Below are 20,982 nucleotides of genomic sequence, written 5' to 3'. Positions count from 1 at the left end.
TAAAGACTGTGTGATTCCCTCGATCTGCAATATTCCAGTCAAGGAAAAACACACCTTGGGATTACTATGTCTCAGGATCAACAGATAAGATGCTCATTACATTTCATACCTTGAAAATAACAAAAAGTTCAACCATTGGTTGCAGAGGGATTTATCCTTGAAAGGTTGAGAATTGCTTTCTAAAGCTGAAGGTATCTCCAGACTTACTTATGCGGCCCGGTCCCCTACATCTTGACAACAACAAAAAATAGGTAAAGCTGTTGACCAGATGCTTTTCAACTTAATCTGGAAAAATCGTACAGATTATATTAGGAAATGTGTCATTATGAACACAAGAATATGGTGTACATTTTCCTGAATAATACTTAAGATGAATTGTGCTGAACATTTCTTAAAGAATCCAACTTCAATTTGAAAGTTCATCCCTAATTACATCTTCTCCCGTTTTGGTGACTTCAATTTTACGTTGTAATTTTAACACTGATAAGATTCCTACCAAATTCTCTGCTTTTCAGACCAGTAATCTTAGCATGGTCGTTAATAAACAACTTTTAGGCATTTAATTTGGAACAATAAGGATATGTCTTTATTTTTTAAGAACTGGTTTAATAATCATATCCTGCTGGTGAGTCAACTTTTTAATGCAGGATTGTTACTCAATTATGAGGAATGTTTATTATCTTGTACAATATTCCTGTAACACCTAGAGAGTTGTTTACAGGTGTAACCAGACCTTCTGGACCTGCCCTCTCTTAATCCGGTTGACTCTCCAATAGGAAACATGTGTTTCTCCTTGCTTCCTCAGGACAACAGATCTGCTTTAAGTCACATATAGATATTGAATCCATTCCTTATGTCACATATAGATATTGAATCCATTCCTTATGTCACATATAGATATTGAATCCATTCCTTATGTCACATATAGATATTGAATCCATTCCTTATGTCACATATAGATATTGAATCCATTCCTTATGTCACATATAGATATTGAATCCATTCCTTATGTCACATATAGATATTGAATCCATTCCTTATGTCACATATAGATATTGAATCCATTCCTTATGTCACATATAGATATTGAATCCATTCCTTATGTCACATATAGATATTGAATCCATTCCTTATGTCACATATAGATATTGAATCCATTCCTTATGTCACATATAGATATTGAATGTAAATTCACTGATAAAACCACTTCCTTGTTTTCTATAAGGGAGTTGAGCATTAAGACCAATCAACATTCTAATAAGAAAACTGTTAAAACAAACACATGCATCTCTTAAGGTCTTTGTATAATCTGTCATGTGTTGTTCCCCCTTATCATTGGCTGTTTGTATACTTCCTGTATGTATACGCGTGTTTCTGCAATAAAACTTAAGAGCTCTCATTGGCTATTGCTGATCACCGTTCTCAAAACTTGTCGTTGCGCATCGCGCACCCCCCCCCCCTACCAGCGCCCCCCCCCCCCCCCCCTACCAGCGCCCCCCCCCCCCCCTACCAGCGCACCCCCCCCCCCCCACCAGCGGTGGAAAAATTACCCAATTGTCATACTTGAGTAAAAGTAAAGATACCTTAATTTTAATAGAAAATGACTCAAGTGAAAGTCACCCAGTAAAATACAACTTGAGTAAAAAGTTACTGTAATTGCTCAAATATACTTAAGTATCAAAAGTAAAAGTATAAATAATTTCAAATTCCTTTTATTAAGCAAAGCAGATGGCACCATTTTCTTGTTTTTTTATTTTATTTAAGGATGACCAGGGATGTTCTCTTGACAAGTGAATTGGACCACTTTGTCTGTCCTGATAAGTGCTCGTTACATTTAGAATGCTTTTGGTTGTCAGGGAAAATGTATGGAGGAGTAAAAAGTACATTATTTTAGGAACGTAGTGAAGTAAAAGTTGTCAAATATAAATAAAGTACGGATACTACTTAAGTAAAATCAAACATGTTAACAAATATCGGGATGAAAAGAGGACTGAAATATCCTACTAAAGTAGAAATTACATTAACATTTTACTCAAGTAAAATAGTACTCTGAAAAGCTACTCAGTTACAGTAATGAGAGTAGTAAATAATTATTTACATCACACAGTGGAGCGGAGACTTGTGTAGTTTGGTTGTTTATTGGCAGTCAGCAGCACAGGAAGATGCAGAAAGGCAAAGCACAGACAACAACATTGCTGCAGTGTCATCCTGACAACGTGATCCTAACATCGTAGTCTGACGTTGTAACAGCTGTTAGAAACAGAGCAGAGAGCTGAGGAGTCTGGCAGCAGACAAACAGGAAGCCTTAAAATCCCCGACACCTCACAGGCTGCAGATCAAACGGCTCCCTATCCCCCATGTAGTGCACTACTTTCTCAGTGGTGATCAAACGGCTCCCTATCCCCCATGTAGTGCACTACTTTCTCAGTGGTGATCAAACGGCTCCCTATCCCCCATGTAGTGCACTACTTTCTCAGTGGTGATCAAACGGCTCCCTATCCCCCATGTAGTGCACTACTTTCTCAGTGGTGATCCGGCTCAGAAAAATAAAGAGTACAGCAGACAGAAAGTACAGCAGTAGTGACATCAACGTGACACACACCAGGCTTGTGCAAACTACTATCTACGCATGTGTGTGTGGGGAGAGTGCAAACTGTATGTTTCCAGTGCATACCGGGTGTGTGTGTGTACCGTGGTTCACCTGTGTGTGTGTGTGTGTGTGTGTGTGTGTGTCCAGGGTCTCTAGGTATGACAGAGGGCTACAGCGGAGAAGCGGACCTCTCCCTCTGCTCTCTCCACAAAACCCCGACACACCCTGGCTGCATCCTGGAGAGAGGAGAGAGGAGAGAGAGGATATGAAAGCACCAACTGTAGCTCTGGAGCGTTGGAGCTAAATTAATCAAATATTTAGCAGATTGCGGGTGTAGCGAAACGCGAGACGATCAGTTACCAGCAAACGCTAGACGATCAGCCCAGCTAGCACACAAACCTCTGGGCAAGTAAACAGGATACACTGGGAAGACGCAGTTCGCTCATTGGCAAGACGTCTGGCAGATGTAGAATGTCTCTATACTCCTTTCTACATGGTTTAGATGTTGGCCAGGCATCAACATTATATTCTGATGTCTCAGGGTGACGTGTACATTGGGAAGACATCCTCATTACATATTCCTGACACTTTCTACAGGTGACGTCTTCAATGTACACGTCCTCTCCACATTACATATTCCTGACACTTTCTACAGGTGACGTCTTCAATGTACACGTCCTCTCCTCATTACATATTCCTGACACTTTCTACAGGTGACGTCTTCAATGTACACGTCCTCTCCACATTACATATTCCTGACACTTTCTACAGGTGACGTCTTCAATGTACACGTCCTCTCCTCATTACATATTCCTGACACTTTCTACAGGTGACGTCTTCAATGTACACGTCCTCTCCACATTACATATTCCTGACACTTTCTACAGGTGACGTCTTCAATGTACACGTCCTCTCCACATTACATATTCCTGACGCTTTCTACAGGCTTCACCTGCATAGCTCTACAGGCCTGCTAGCTAGCCTTCTAGGTTCCCACATCTCCAAGTTGGCTAAACACAGAAAGCTAGCTAGCCTTCTAGGTTCCCACATCTCCAAGTTGGCTAAACACAGAAAGCTAGCTAGCCTTCTAGGTTCCCACATCTCCAAGTTGGCTAAACACAGAAAGCTAGCTAGCCTTTTAGGTTCCCACATCTCCAAGTTGGCTAAACACAGAAAGCTAGCTAGCCTTTTAGGTTCCCACATCTCCAAGTTGGCTAAACACAAAGCTAGCTAGCCTTTTAGGTTCCCACATCTCCAAGTTGGCTAAACAAAGCTAGCTAGCCTTTTAGGTTCCCACATCTCCAAGTTGGCTAAACACACAGCTAGCTAGCCTTCTAGGTTCCCACATCTCCAAGTTGGCTAAACACACAGCTAGCTAGCCTTCTAGGTTCCCACATCTCCAAGTTGGCTAAACACAGAAAGCTAGCTAGCCTTCTAGGTTCCCACATCTCCAAGTTGGCTAAACACAGAAAGCTAGCTAGCCTATTAGGTTCCCACATCTCCAAGTTGGCTAAACACAGAAAGCTAGCTAGCCTTCTAGGTTCCCACATCTCCAAGTTGGCTAAACACAGAACGCTAGCTAGCCTTTTAGGTTCCCACATCTCCAAGTTGGCTAAACACAGAAAGCTAGCTAGCCTTTTAGGTTCCCACATCTCCAAGTTGGCTAAACACAGAAAGCTAGCTAGCTTTTTAGGTTCCCACATCTCCAAGTTGGCTAAACACAGAAAGCTAGCTAGCCTTCTAGGTTCCCACATCTCCAAGTTGGCTAAACACAAAGCTAGCTAGCCTTTTAGGTTCCCACATCTCCAAGTTGGCTAAACACAAAGCTAGCTAGCCTTCTAGGTTCCCATATCTCCAAGTTGGCTAAACACAAAGCTAGCTAGCCTTCTAGGTTCCCACATCTCCAAGTTGGCTAAACACAGAAAGCTAGCTAGCCTTCTAGGTTCCCACATCTCCAAGTTGGCTAAACACAGAAAGCTAGCTAGCCTTCTAGGTTCCCACATCTCCAAGTTGGCTAAACACAGAAAGCTAGCTAGCCTTTTAGGTTCCCACATCTCCAAGTTGGCTAAACACAAAGCTAGCTAGCCTTTTAGGTTCCCACATCTCCAAGTTGGCTAAACAAAGCTAGCTAGCCTTTTAGGTTCCCACATCTCCAAGTTGGCTAAACACAGAAAGCTAGCTAGCCTTCTAGGTTCCCACATCTCCAAGTTGGCTAAACACAGAAAGCTAGCTAGCCTTCTAGGTTCCCACATCTCCAAGTTGGCTAAACACAGAAAGCTAGCTAGCCTTCTAGGTTCCCACATCTCCAAGTTGGCTAAACACAGAAAGCTAGCTAGCCTTCTAGGTTCCCACATCTCCAAGTTGGCTAAACACAGAAAGCTAGCTAGCCTTCTAGGTTCCCACATCTCCAAGTTGGCTAAACACAGAAAGCTAGCTAGCCTATTAGGTTCCCACATCTCCAAGTTGGCTAAACACAGAAAGCTAGCTAGCCTTCTAGGTTCCCACATCTCCAAGTTGGCTAAACACAGAACGCTAGCTAGCCTTTTAGGTTCCCACATCTCCAAGTTGGCTAAACACAGAAAGCTAGCTAGCCTTTTAGGTTCCCACATCTCCAAGTTGGCTAAACACAGAAAGCTAGCTAGCCTTTTAGGTTCCCACATCTCCAAGTTGGCTAAACACAGAAAGCTAGCTAGCCTTTTAGGTTCCCACATCTCCAAGTTGGCTAAACACAAAGCTAGCTAGCTTTTTAGGTTCCCACATCTCCAAGTTGGCTAAACACAGAAAGCTAGCTAGCCTTCTAGGTTCCCACATCTCCAAGTTGGCTAAACACAAAGCTAGCTAGCCTTTTAGGTTCCCACATCTCCAAGTTGGCTAAACACAAAGCTAGCTAGCCTTCTAGGTTCCCATATCTCCAAGTTGGCTAAACACAAAGCTAGCTAGCCTTCTAGGTTCCCACATCTCCAAGTTGGCTAAACACATAAAGCTAGCTTGCCTTCTAGGTTCCCACATCTCCAAGTGGGCTAAACACAGAAAGCTAGCTAGCCTTTTAGGTTCCCACATCTCCAAGTTGGCTAAACACAGAAAGCTAGCTAGCCTTCTAGGTTCCCACATCTCCAAGTGGGCTAAACACACAAAGCTAGCTAGCCTTCTAGGTTCCCACATCTCCAAGTTGGCTAAACACAGAAAGCTAGCTAGCCTTCTAGGTTCCCACATCTCCAAGTGGGCTAAACACAGAAAGCTAGCTAGCCTTTTAGGTTCCCACATCTCCAAGTTGGCTAAACACAGAAAGCTAGCTAGCCTTCTAGGTTCCCACATCTCCAAGTGGGCTAAACACAAAGCTAGCTAGCCTTCTAGGTTCCCACATCTCCAAGTGGGCTAAACACAGAAAGCTAGCTAGCCTTTTAGGTTCCCACATCTCCAAGTTGGCTAAACACAAAGCTAGCCTTCTAGGTTCCCACATCTCCAAGTTGGCTAAACACAAAGCTAGCTAGCCTTCTAGGTTCCCACATCTCCAAGTTGGCTAAACACAAAGCTAGCTAGCCTTTTAGGTTCCCACATCTCCAAGTTGGCTAAACACAAAGCTAGCTAGCCTTCTAGGTTCCCACATCTCCAAGTTGGCTAAACACAAAGCTAGCTAGCCTTCTAGGTTCCCACATCTCCAAGTTGGCTAAACACAAAGCTAGCTAGCCTTCTAGGTTCCCACATCTCCAAGTTGGCTAAACACAAAGCTAGCTAGCCTTTTAGGTTCCCACATCTCCAAGTGGGCTAAACACAAAGCTAGCTAGCCTTCTAGGTTCCCACATCTCCAAGTTGGCTAAACACAGAAAGCTAGCTAGCCTTTTAGGTTCCCAGATCTCTGTGAAATAATCAGATTCATAAATAATAAGCCCTGGACAATATGGCATGCCATTGTAACCTACAACATTATCCCAGTTTAACATACAGCTTGAATGTATTCACTTCCATATCAGCAATAGGACGTCACGGTCACAGAGAAAAGCACATCGCAGCTGGTTTTACCAATAGCCTGGAATCACTAGTTGAACCTCTAAACAAAACACATTTCTGGGAGGATTCTAATAAGGTCACAATGTTGTTTGGTTTTTATTGTTTGAACATTTGTTAAGATCACATTTGCAAAATAGGACACGGTCATGCCTAGTCTATAGATCAGATCAAGGAACCAATCAAGCACCAATGCCTCCTCGCTGTCCCCACAACGATGGAAGGGACGACGCGGCGCGTTCCAGTCATGAGGCACGGGAGGACGTTGAACGTCGGAGCGCGCTACAAGGAGCCGCACCTTTTGTGACGGAAAACGACACCGTGCTCTGTAGGGTATAAAATCTGCCTTTACAGTTTAATACGTCGGCCGGGATTAGACGAGCGGAAGGTTTGATACGTCGGCCGGGATTAGACGAGCGGAAGGTTTGATACGTCGGCCGGGATTAAACGAACGGAAGGTTTGATACGTCGGCCGGGATTAGACGAACGGAAGGTTTGATACGTCGGCCGGGATTAGACGAACGGAAGGTTTGACACGTCGGCTGGGATTAGACGAACGGAAGGTTTGACACGTCGGCTGGGATTAGACGAACGGAAGGTTTGACACGTCGGCTGGGATTAGACGAACGGAAGGTTTGATACGTCGGCTGGGATTAGACGAACGGGAGAGGAACGTACCTTGATGAAGGAGTCATCCTTGGTGGTTCCATGGTTGACCGGTCCCTCCATCCTACCATCTAAACAACAAAATCACAGAGAGACCGTGTGTAAATACACACCTGGGGAGACGGGGGCCGGGAAACACTGGGGGGACGGGAAACACTGGGGAGACGGGAAACACTGGGGAGACGGGAAACACTGGGGAGACGGGAAACACTGGGGAGACGGGAAACACTGGGGAGACGGGAAACACTGGGGAGACGGGAAACACTGGGGAGACGGGAAACACTGGGGAGACGGGAAACACTGGGGAGACGGGAAACACTGGGGAGACGGGAAACACTGGGGAGACGGGAAACACTGGGGAGACGGGAAACACTGGGGAGACGGGAAACACTGGGGAGACGGGAAACACTGGGGAGACGGGAAACACTGGGGAGACGGGAAACACTGGGGAGACGGGAAACACTGGGGAGACGGGAAACACTGGGGAGACGGGAAACACTGGGGAGACGGGAAACACTGGGGAGACGGGAAACACTGGGGAGACGGGAAACACTGGGGAGACGGGAAACACTGGGGAGACGGGAAACACTGGGGAGACGGGAAACACTGGGGAGACGGGAAACACTGGGGAGACGGGAAACACTGGGGAGACGGGAAACACTGGGGAGACGGGAAACACTGGGGAGACGGGAAACACTGGGGAGACGGGAAACACTGGGGAGACGGGAAACACTGGGGAGACGGGAAACACTGGGGAGACGGGAAACACTAAGGACTCAGCCACACACTTACCCAGCTCATAAAGCTGTCCTTTCACATTGACGAAGGTGATAAAATGGAAGCTCACGTTATCTGCCTCCACCTGAAAGACAGAAAGAGTGGGTTGGCGAGAAAGAGAGGTTTAGAGAGAGAGGGAGGGAGAGTATAAAAGATGACATGATACATTATAACATCTGAGGTAGTCCTTATTTTGCATTCTGTGTTCTCACCCTGCACTGGCCCTGGGCTGCCACCTCATCATGAGCCTCTCTGATGGCCTGCAAGAGACAGCAATATATACACACATTTAAACAAATATATGAAGACATACAGGTATCTACATTAAACATAAAGGGCATTAGGAAAGTATTCAGACCCCTGGACTTTTTCCACACTTTGTTACATTACAGCCTTATTCTAAAATGGATTAAATAGTTTTTTTTCCTTCATCAATCTATACACAATACCCCATATTGACATCACAACACCCCATATTGACATCACAATACCCCATAATGACATCACAATACCCCATATTGACAAAGCGAAAACAGGTTTAGACATTTTTGCTAATTTCTAAAAAATATATAATACCTTATTTACATCAGTATTCAGACCCTTTGCCAGGAGACTCGAAATGCAGCTCAGGTGTATTCGGTTTCCATTGATCCTTAAAATATTTCTACAACTTGGAGTCCACCTGTGGTCAATTCATTTAACAGGAGCTGGAAAGGCACACCTGTCCAAGGTCCCAGAGTTTATATTTAACTAGACAAGTCGGTTTAGAACAAATTCTTATTTACAATGACCGCCTACCGGGGAACAGTGGGTTAACTGCCTTGTTCAGGGGCAGAACGACATTTGTACCTTGTCAGCTCAGGGATTCGATCTAGCAACCTTTCGGATACTGGCCCAACGCTCTAACCACGAGGCTACCTGCCGCCCCGACAGTGTCAAAGCAAAAACCAAGCCACGAGGTGGAAGGAATTGTCCGTAGAGCTCCGAGACAGGATTGTGTCGAGGCACAGATCTGGGGAAGGGTATCAAAACATTTCTGCAGCATTGAAAGTCCCCAAGAATACCTTGGCCTCCATTCTTAAATGGAAGAAGTTTGGAACCACCAAGACTCTTCCTAGAGCTGGCCACCCGGCCAAACTGAGCAATTGGGGAGAAGGGCCTTGGTCAGGGAGGTGACCAAGAACCTGATGGTCACTCTAACAGAGTTCCAGAGTTCCTCTGTGGAGATGGGAGAACTTTCCAGAAGGACAAACATCTCTGCAGCACTCCACCAATCAGACCTTTCTGGTAGAGTGGCTAGATGGAAGCCACTCAGTAAAAAGGCACATGACTGCCTGCTTGGAGTTTGCCAAATGGCACCTAAAGGACTCAGACCATGAGAAACAAGATTCTCTGGCCTGAATGCCAAGCGTCACGTCTCGAGGAAACCTGGCACCATCCCTAAAGTGATGCATGGTGGTGGCAGCCTCATGCCGTGGGGATGTTTTTCAGCGGCAGGGACTGGGAAACTAGTCAGGATCGAGGCAAAGATGAACAGAGTAAAATATAGAGAGATCCTTGATGAAAACCTGCTCCAGAGCACTCAGGACCTCAGACTGGGGTGAAGGTTCAACTTCCAACAGGACAACGACCCTAAGCACACAGCCAAGACAACGCAGGAGTGGCTTCGTGACAAGTGTCTGTATGTCCTTGAGTGGCCCAGCCAGAGCCCGGACTTGAACCCGATCGAATATCTCTGGAGAGACCTGAAAATAGCTGTGCAGCGACGCTCCCCATCCAACCTGACAGAGCTAGAGAGGATCTGTAGAGAAGAATGTGGAGAAACTCCACAAATACAGGTGTGCCAAGCTTGTAGCGTCATACCCAAGAAGACTCGAGGCCGTAATCGCTGCCAAAGGTGCTTCAACAAAGTACTGAATAAAGGGTCTGAATACTTATGGAAATGTGATTTCAGTTTATTTTTTTCTAAATTAGCAAAAATGTCTAAACCTGTTTTCGCTTTGTCATTATGGGGGATTGTGTGTAGATTGAGGGGAAAAAACAATTTAATCAATTTTAGAATAAGACTAACGTAACAAAATGTGGAAAAAGTCAAAGGGTCTGAATACCTGTATGTAGACATATACAGGCAACAGGTATCTACACAGGTAGATACATTAAACATTTAGACAAATACCTCCTCCGATACACTGAATATACTACGGATTAAGAACCCCTTCTGCCCTCAGAACAGCTACAACTTGTCAGGGCCTCTACAAGGAGTCAGTAGTGTTCCGCGGGGCCTCTACAAGGAGTCAGTAGTGTTCCACGGGGCCTCTACAAGGAGTCAGTAGTGTTCCACGGGGCCTCTACAAGGAGTCAATAGTGTTCCACGGGGCCTCTACAAGGAGTCAATAGTGTTCCACGGGGCCTCTACAAGGAGTCAATAGTGTTCCACGGGGCCTCTACAAGGAGTCAATAGTGTTCCACGGGGCCTCTACAAGGAGTCAGTAGTGTTCCACGGGGCCTCTACAAGGAGTCAGTAGTGTTCCACGGGGCCTCTACAAGGAGTCAGTAGTGTTCCACGGGGCCTCTACAAGGAGTCAGTAGTGTTCCACGGGGCCTCTACAAGGAGTCAGTAGTGTTCCACGGGGCCTCTACAAGGAGTCAGTAGTGTTCCACAGGGCAGGGCCTCTACAAGGAGTCAGTAGTGTTCCACAGGGCAGGGCCTCTACAAGGAGTCAGTAGTGTTCCACAGGGCCTCTACAAGGAGTCAATAGTGTTCCACAGGGCCTCTACAAGGAGTCAATAGTGTTCCACGGGGCCTCTACAGGGAGTCAGTAGTGTTCCACAGGGATGCTGGCCCATGTTGACTCCAATGCTTCCCACAGTTGTGTCACGTTAGCTGGATGTCCTTTGGGTGGTGGCCCATTCTTGATACACAGGAAACTTGAGCGTGAAAAATAAATAAAATCTACAGTTCTTGACACATACCAGTGCACCTGGCACCTACAAGCATACCCCGTTCAAAGGCACTTAAATATTTTGCCTTGCCCATTCACCCTCTAAATGGCACACATACATAATCTATGTCTCAATTGTCTCAAGGCTTAAAAATCCTTTAACCCGTCTCCTCCCCTTCATCTAGACTGATTGAAGTGGATTTAACAGGTGACATCAATAAGGGATCATAGCTTTCACCTGGATTCACCTGGTCAGTCTCATGGAAACAGCAGGTGTTCTTAATGTTTCGTACACTGAACATTAAAACATATTCATAAATATATCTACACTAACACTAAACATACATATCTACAAATTAAACATGTATAGATCTACACATATTAACCTATATAATGTAAATATAAACATGGATTCCTATACACAACAGCATATTGATCTGTGAAGCCATGCATCTCAGAACCCCAGCAGCTCTCTGCTGTCCTCTAGTGGCCAAGACGACAACTGCAGCTTCATGTCTGATGTGAGCTCGACTTGCAAAAACAGTTTGAATGTTCCAGCGGCAAGATTGAAAACCAAGTCTCCAAATAAAACCGCCAACCCGTAACTTCAGCAACAGAATTACACCGTGACTTGAAGTTTTCATATCGCCATGAAGTGCCGTGTCTTAGCGGTCAAACGCCGTAAAGAGTCGATGCTTACAAACCTCTTAAGGATCTGCCCCTTTCAATTTATGCCTAAAATTACCCAAATCTAACTGCCTGTAGCTCAGGCCCTGAAGTAAGGACATGCATATTCTTGGTACCATTTGAAAGGAAACACTTGGTAGTTTGTAGAAATGTGAAATGAATGTAGGAGAATAGAACAATAGATCTGATAAAAGATAATTCAAAGAAAAAAAAAACGTATTCATCTTTGAAATGCAAGAGAAATGCCCTGGCGCAATTTATAGTTTGGCCACTAGATGGCAGCAGTGTATGTGCAAAGTTTTAGACTGATCCAATGACCCATTGAATTTCTGTTAAACATTGTATCATCAAGACTGCCCAAATGTGCCTAATTGGTTTATTAATACATTTTCAAGTTTGTAACTGTGCAAACTTGAAAATGTACCGGACAGGACCGGAGAGCGCAGGCTACCGGACAGGACCGGAGAGCGCAGGCTACCGGACAGGACCGGAGAGCGCAGGCTACCGGACAGGACCGGAGAGCGCAGGCTACCGGACAGGACCGGAGAGCGCAGGCTACCGCGCAGGCTACCGGACAGGACATATTGAGGGAGGACATTATGGAACTGGGGAATCTTTTCATTGAGGGGAAACTTTGAGGACAGAGATAATAAACATCATAGTCAGCCTGACTCTTTGTGCTGTTTTCTGTCCTCAGATTTGGAAAGCTGTGAAAGCCTGTTTGCAGATGGAGAGAGGTCCCATTGAATGTCCCAAGAGACTAAGGGTATATCCTATATTCCATGGGTTACACGTGTAGGCCTACCTACACTACAGGCCCAACATGGGTTATATGTGTAGGTCTACCTACACTACAGGCCCAACATGGGTTATATGTGTAGGTCTACCTACACTACAGGCCCAACATGGGTTATATGTGTAGGTCTACCTACACTACAGGCCCAACATGGGTTATATGTGTAGGTCTACCTACACTACAGGCCCAACATGGGTTATATGTGTAGGTCTACCTACACTACAGGCCCAACATGGGTTATATGTGTAGGTCTACCTACACTACAGGCCCAACATGGGTTATATGTGTAGATCTACCTACACTACAGGCCCAACATGGGTTATATGTGTAGGGTCTACCTACACTACAGGCCCAACATGGGTTATATGTGTAGGTCTACCTACACTACAGGCCCAACATGGGTTATATGTGTAGGGTCTACCTACACTACAGGCCCAACATGGGTTATATGTGTAGGCCTACCTACACTACAGGCCCAACATGGGTTATATGTGTAGGTCTACCTACACTACAGGCCCAACATGGGTTATATGTGTAGGTCTACCCACACTACAGGCCCAACATGGGTTATATGTGTAGGTCTACCTACACTACAGGCCCAACATGGGTTATATGTGTAGGTCTACCTACACTACAGGCCCAACATGGGTTATATGTGTAGATCTAGCCAACACTACAGGCCCAACATGGGTTATATGTGTAGGCCTACCTACACTACAGGCCCAACATGGGTTATATGTGTAGATCTACCTACACTACAGGCCCAACATGGGTTATATGTGTAGGTCTACCTACACTACAGGCCCAACATGGGTTATATGTGTAGGTCTACCTACACTACAGGCCCAACATGGGTTATATGTGTAGGGTCTACCTACACTACAGGCCCAACATGGGTTATATGTGTAGGGTCTACCTACACTACAGGCCCAACATGGGTTATATGTGTAGGTCTACCTACACTACAGACCCAACATGGGTTATATGTGTAGGCCAACCTACACTACAGGCCCAACATGGGTTATATGTGTAGGTCTACCCACACTACAGGCCCAACATGGGTTATATGTGTAGGTCTACCCACACTACAGGCCCAACATGGGTTATATGCTCTAGGTAGGTTCCTAGGTAACAACAAAAAGTAGTATCCAGTATACATGCTATATAATGAGATCACATTATATATCATACACCATTCAGATATACTACAGGGCCAAAAGTATGTGGACACCTACTCATCGAACAGCTCACTCCAGAAACATCAGCCTCATGTGGCTAGCTACTTCTTGTCCCTCATGCTAGCCTTCACAGACAAATATCACTCCAGAAACATCAGCCTCATGTGGCTAGCTACTTCTTGTCCCTCATGCTAGCCTTCACAGACAAATATCACTCCAGAAACATCAGCCTCATGTGGCTAGCTACTTCTTGTCCCTCATGCTAGCCTTCACAGACAAATGTCACTCCAGAAACATCATGTTGCCATGGCCAGCACTGTAGACCCTTTCTCCCTTCTTGCTGCAGCTCATCTTGAAATAACAGAAATGTGACAAAGTGTGCTGTGAACATTACATGTTTAGTCCCCAGTGTCTGTTGACATGTTGGTCGTCATGGTAGCTGTGAACATTCTAAATGTTTAGTCCCCAGTGTCTGTTGACATGTTAGTCGTCACGGTAGCTGGGAACATTCTAAATGTTTAGTCCCCAGTGTCTGTTGACATGTTAGTCGTCACGGTAGCTGTGAACATTCTAAATGTTTAGTCCCCAGTGTCTGTTGACATGTTAGTCGTCACGGTAGCTGGGAACATTCTAAATGTTTAGTCCCCAGTGTCTGTTGACATGTTAGTCGTCACGGTAGCTGTGAACATTCTAAATGTTTAGTCCCCAGTGTCTGTTGACATGTTAGTCGTCACGGTAGCTGTGAACATTCTAAATGTTTAGTCCCCAGTGTCTGTTGACATGTTAGTCGTCACGGTAGCTGTGAACATTCTAAATGTTTAGTCCCCAGTGTCTGTTGACATGTTAGTCGTCACGGTAGCTGGGAACATTCTATATGTTTAGTCCCCAGTGTCTGTTGACATGTTAGTCGTCACGGTAGCTGTGAACATTCTAAATGTTTAGTCCCCAGTGTCTGTTGACATGTTAGTCGTCACGGTAGCTGTGAACATTCTAAATGTTTAGTCCCCAGTGTCTGTTGACATGTTAGTCGTCACGGTAGCTGTGAACATTCTAAATGTTTAGTCCCCAGTGTCTGTTGACATGTTAGTCGTCACGGTAGCTGGGAACATTCTATATGTTTAGTCCCCAGTGTCTGTTGACATGTTAGTCGTCACGGTAGCTGGGAACATTCTATATGTTTAGTCCCCAGTGTCTGTTGACATGTTAGTCGTCACGGTAGCTGTGAACATTACATGTTTAGTCCCCAGTGTCTGTTGACATGTTAGTCGTCACGGTAGCTGTGAACATTACATGTTTAGTCCCCAGTGTCTGTTGACATGTTAGTCGTCACGGTAGCTTCTACGGCACTAACCTGCTGAGCACCTTAAATGCTCCGCCAAAACAACGTATTTGATTGGTTTGACGTGTTGGGAGGCGTGACTGATTTACACCGGGTTCCAACCGCTCTTTAACAGATTTCTGACATGTATCTTCCCAGGCATCCAGTTTTACAGAAGCCTGGTTCGCCACGAGGCTAGACGTGAGGTGTCCCCCAATAATATCTACCTTCTCCTGAAGTATGGACTCGTTCACTACAGATCTAGGATTAGTGGAGGAAGCTTTGGCTAGAGGACGTTGCCACCATAGTCCAACTCGAGGAAGTTTCCACCGTAGAACAAGTACACACTTTGGGAGGAAGAAGCGGTAATTGGGACATAGCCAAGGTGTGTGTGTGCATGAGTGTATTACTGTGTGTGTATATGTATGTATATATATGTATATATATATATATATATATATATATATATATATATATATATATATATATATATATATATATATATATATATATATATCACTGTGAATGTGTGTTACCTGGTTGTTCTCCAGGTGTGTGTGTGTGTGTGTTACCTGGTTGTTCTCCAGGTGTGTGTGTGAGTTACCTGGTTGTTCTCCAGGTGTGTGTGTGTGTGTGTGTTAACTGGTTGTTCTCCAGGTGTGTGTGTGTGTGTGTGTTAACTGGTTGTTCTCCAGGTGTGTGTGTGTGTGTGTGTGTGTGTGTTAACTGGTTGTTCTCCAGGTGTGTGTGTGTGTGTGTGTTACCTGGTTGTTCTCCAGGTGTGTGTGTGTTACCTGGTTGTTCTCCAGGTGTGTGTGTGTGTTACCTGGTTGTTCTCCAGGTGTGTGGCTCGCTGGGCGGGGGTCATGTTAGCCGTCTCATCTAGAAACTTCTTCAGAGCAGAGTCACCATCTGGCACAGAGACAGCGCTGTTACACACTGGTCTGGATCTGGCTTTCCTGCTACTAACTAAAACTACACACTGGCCGTGTCTGAATCAGCCCACTATTCTGAACGCAAGTATGGGTATTCGACATCCCCCCCTCCATCTTGGCTCCATGCAGGGCCAGTTTCTACTCACCATACTCTATGTGGGTGGGGTTGTTGGCGACTGCGTGCAGCAGAGCCACGGTGCCACAGGAGTTGACCACCGTCTGTTTCAGGAAGTAGAGGTCAGTACCCCCCGACACCTTCCCAGCCTGCTGCTGCCGGAACGACTCGTGCTGAAACACACGCCGTTATCATCAACATCATGCTACATCAGAGTCCCTCAAACACAGTCCTGGGACCCCAAGGGTGAGGTTTAGCGTCCTGGGACCCCAAGGGTGAGGTTTAGCGTCCCGGGACCCCAAGGGTGAGGTTTAGCGTCCCGGGACCCCAAGGGTGAGGTTTAGCGTCCCGGGACCCCAAGGGTGAGGTTTAGCGTCCCGGGACCCCAAGGGTGAGGTTTAGCGTCCCGGGACCCCAAGGGTGAGGTTTAGCGTCCCGGGACCCCAAGGGTGAGGTTTAGCGTCCCGGGACCCCAAGGGTGAGGTTTAGCGTCCCGGGACCCCAAGGGTGAGGTTTAGCGTCCCGGGACCCCAAGGGTGAGGTTTAGCGTCCCGGGACCCCAAGGGTGAGGTTTAGCGTCCCGGGACCCCAAGGGTGAGGTTTAGCGTCCTGGGACCCCAAGGGCTGCACATTTTGGGTTTTGCCCCTAGTACCCCACAGCGGATTCAAATAATCAACTCAAACTACCAGAGAAACAAAACTCAAATGTGCATCACCTTGGAGACCCCAGAACAGAGTTTGGGAAATGCTGCTCCACATCACTGCACGACAAAACTCCAACGCATCAATGAAGATATTGCTAGAGCAACGGTTACCTGTTGAGTCAGGGGGAAGAGCAGCATGAGGGCGCAGCTGGGAGAAGGTACTGAAGACACTCCCTCATCCTCCAGCCCCAACACATCCACGAAGCGCCAGCTACCACACACCCCCAGCCCACTGAGCACCTGCAACACACAGCGCAGTCAAACAGAACATTAACAGGAAGGTTTCCTATCAGTCTCTACAGACCAACCAGAACAGAGATCAACATACCAGATTAGACCAACCAGACCAGAGCTCAACATGCCAGATTAGACCAACCAGAACAGAGCTCAACATACCAGATTAGACCAGCCAGAACAGAGCTCAACATGCCAGATTAGACCAACCAGAACAGAGCTCAACATGCCAGATTAGACCAACCAGACCAGAGCTCAACATGCCAGATTAGACCAACCAGACCAGAGCTCAACATGCCAGATTAGACCAACCAGAACAGAGCTCAACATGCCAGATTAGACCAACCAGAACAGAGCTCAACATGCCAGATTAGACCAACCAGAACAGAGCTCAACATGCCAGATTAGACCAACCAGAACAGAGCTCAACATGCTAGACCAACCAGAACAGAGGTCAACATTCTAGATTAGACCATCTAGAACATAGTTCAACATGCCAGATTAAACCAACCAGAACAGAGCTCAACATGCCAGATTAGACCACCAGAACAGAGCTCAACATGCTAGATTAGACCAACCAGAACAGAGCTCAACATGCCAGATTAGACCAACCAGAACAGAGCTCAACATGCCAGATTAGACCAACCAGAACAGAGCTCAACATGCCAGATTAGACCAACCAGACCAGAGCTCAACATGCCAGATTAGACCAACCAGACCAGAGCTCAACATGCCAGATTAGACCAACCAGAACAGAGCTCAACATGCCAGATTAGACCAACCAGAACAGAGCTCAACATGCCAGATTAGACCAACCAGAACAGAGCTCAACATGCCAGATTAGACCAACCAGAACAGAGCTCAACATGCTAGACCAACCAGAACAGAGGTCAACATGCTAGATTAGACCATCTAGAACATAGTTCAACATGCCAGATTAAACCAACCAGAACAGAGCTCAACATGCCAGATTAGACCAACCAGAGCTCAACATGCCAGATTAGACCACCAGAACAGAGCTCAACATGCTAGATTAGACCAACCAGAACAGAGCTCAACATCCCAGATTAGACCAACCAGAACAGAGCTCAACATCCCAGATTAGACCAACCAGAACAGAGCTCAACATGCCAGATTAGACCAACCAGAACAGAGCTCAAAATGCCAGATTAGACCAACCAGAACAGAGCTCAACATGCCAGATTAGACCAACCAGAACAGAGCTCAACATGCCAGATTAGACCAACCAGACCATCTAGAACAGTGTGTCTGGAACTCACCCAGTCAATGACAACACTATACTCTGTCTATATACAGTAGAACGTAGGCCTAAAGCGTCAAGTTCCTCTGCGAACACATCACTGACAATCTGAAATGGTTCACCCTCACAGACAGTGTGGTGAAGAAGGCGCAACAGAGCCTCTTCAAGCTCAGGAGGTTGAAGAAATTTGGCTTGGCCCCTAAAACCCTAAAACTTTTACAGATGCACAATTGAGAGCATCCTGTCGGGCTGTATCACCACCTGGTACGGCAACCACAAGGCTCTCCAGAGGGTGGTGAGGTCTGCCCAACGCATCACCAGGGGAAAACGACCTGCCCTCCAGGACACCTACACCACCCGATGTCACAGGAAGGCCATGAAGATCATCAAGGACAACAACCACCCGAGCCACTGCCTGTTCACCCCGCTATCATCCAGAAGGAGAGGTCAGTACAGGTGCATCAAAGCTGGGACCGAGAGATTGAAAAACAGCTTCTATCTCAAGGCCATCAGACTGTTAAATAGCCATTACTAGCCGGCTACCACCCGGTTACTCAACCCTGCACCTTAGAGGCTGCTGCACTATATACATAGACATGGAATTACTGGTCACTATAATAATGTTACTCAACCCTGCACCTTAGAGCCTGCTGCCCTCTATACATAGACATGGAACCACTGGCCACTTTAATGTTTACATACTGCTTTACTCATCTCATATGTACATACTGTATTCTGTTCTACTGTATTTTAGTCAATGCCACCCGACATTGCTCATCCTAATATTTAAATATTTCTTAATTTCATTTTACTTTTAGATGGGTGAATTGTTAGATACTTCTGCACTGTTGGATCTAGGAACACAAGCATCTCGCTACACCGGCAATAACATCTGCTAAAATGTGACCAATAACATCTGCTAAAATGTGACCAATAACATCTGCTAAAATGTGACCAATAACATCTGCTAAAATGTGACCAATAACATCTGCTAAAATGTGACCAATAACATCTGCTAAATATGTGTATGTGACCAATAAAATGTGATTTACAGAGCAGTTGAATGTCCTCAGAAGAGAGGGTAGAACTCGGAGATGGTTTGTTGAGGCCGACTTGTCAACTCCATGGTAATGGAGACTAAATGTCCATGATGACTCGGCAGAACAGGCCTCACACATCAATAATATTATAATCACTACGCAAATATTCGCTGTTCTAACGTCTTTATCAGAACATTAATACCGCACGGCTGCCTGTCCCAAATGAATAGCGATTAACTTCAAATCAGACCCAGAGACAAGTTGATCTTTAGTCTCCCTCTCCATCCTTCCATCAGACCACACCCTGTATCCTAGACACCGGGTGGGGCACCAGGCGCAGCGTGGCAGAGATGCTACCGGGGAGACGCACGGTAGTCTACTAGGGCTAGGCTATGTTCTAACGGCAGTTTCATCTTGTGTACCTCTGTCGGCGCTGCCGTTCAGATGATAATCTGATCATAACGTCTATCTCTTAACTCCAGACCGAGCCAGGTCCATAACAACCCACCTGTTGGTTACAATGTCCTGCTGTCTGGTTGTAACGTCACATACACACACCTGTCATCATATCGGTTATGACTCAGCGATATTAAATACACACCTTGTTCAGCATCTGAAACAGACACAAAGAGAAAGGGAGGAGACATCATTTAGACAGACAACGAGAGACCGTTAGAACCGAGCAGGTGCGTTATTTTAAGTCTCAGTCTTATGACAGACGTATTAAAACAACATATTCATGATGATGATTCTCTACCTCCGGGTTGATCTCCATCGGTTGCCACTCCATCCTGTTCGGTAAGGTTCGGTCCCGTATGTCGGTCTGTTGTCAAATCTGCTCTGCTGCAACCAGCTGCTGAGTTTGGGCGATATGATCACACCGCGACGGTTCACCCGCTTCATATGCTGCCAGTCATATTCCATTGTGCCGTACGGCGGGGGGTGGACGAGAACCGGAGAAAAGCCAATAGATCCTCCCGTAGCCTCGCGTCGTTTGTAAACAAGACAATAGATATTACAGTGAAGTATTGGAGGTTGGGTGAGAGAGAGAGGTGTGTGTGTGAGGTGTTCTGTGTAGTTAGTTTTAACGAACAGTCTAGAAGGTGGACTGGTCCAAGCCCGACACAACAGTGGACGCTTCAGTAGCGCAGCGGAGAGTCTGGTGGGTAATGGGCACGTTCGAGTAGATCACTTTTGTCAGATGGTCAAGTCTTTCGTATGTTGCGTTAAGGGGGATAGAAATGGACCCGACTTGTGCCTACACGATGGCCGTGTTCGAGATCATCAACACGACTGTCGACTGACTGATCTACAAATCACTTTACATCATAAATTATGACTCATTGTTTGTAGATCAGTCAGTCACAACGTACCCATGATACATTGCGTTTTTTTGATCCTCTCGAACACAGCCGTTCGCTGCATGAACTTGATAAAAATCACGTGATCGAAAGTCATGATGTTTTGACTGAAGACAACGGCAAAATTCTGTAGTTGCTCTTTACCATAGAGCATGAAAAAGGTTGTATTAGCTTGGGCAGCCCCATTGAGGGCTTCCACCATTTAAATGTAGCCAACAGAGGAGGCTGGTGGGAGGAGCTATAGGAGGATGGCTGGAATGGAATTAATGGAAGAGAGGCAAACAAATCAAATCAAATCAAATTGTATTTGTCACATGCGCCGAATACAACACCTTAATTACAAGCCCCTACCGGGGTACCGGTACAGTGTCAA

At 45.9% G+C, this 20,982-nt stretch overlaps 1 protein-coding gene across 1 annotated transcript; it reads right to left on the bottom strand.

Annotated features, from left to right (window-relative positions):
• Positions 1-1,873: 1,873 nt before the first annotated feature.
• Positions 1,874-20,185, bottom strand: LOC120039268 (ubiquitin carboxyl-terminal hydrolase isozyme L1-like). Its single transcript, XM_038984722.1, has 9 exons — positions 20,006-20,185; positions 19,850-19,861; positions 16,825-16,953; positions 16,041-16,182; positions 15,786-15,871; positions 8,251-8,298; positions 8,054-8,123; positions 7,274-7,332; positions 1,874-2,826 (listed from the first exon to the last, which is right to left on the bottom strand). Exons 1-9 carry the CDS (start codon positions 20,036-20,038, stop codon positions 2,743-2,745), a joined length of 663 nt encoding a protein of 220 aa, XP_038840650.1. The 5' UTR covers positions 20,039-20,185; the 3' UTR covers positions 1,874-2,742.
• Between the last annotated feature and the right edge of the window lie 797 nt (positions 20,186-20,982).

The sequence above is a fragment of the Salvelinus namaycush genome, unplaced genomic scaffold, assembly GCF_016432855.1.
Source record: "Salvelinus namaycush isolate Seneca unplaced genomic scaffold, SaNama_1.0 Scaffold2610, whole genome shotgun sequence".
NCBI lineage: Eukaryota > Metazoa > Chordata > Actinopteri > Salmoniformes > Salmonidae > Salvelinus > Salvelinus namaycush.
Note: the sequence above shows the minus strand (reverse complement) of the source record. Positions and strands in the feature narration are given on the sequence as shown.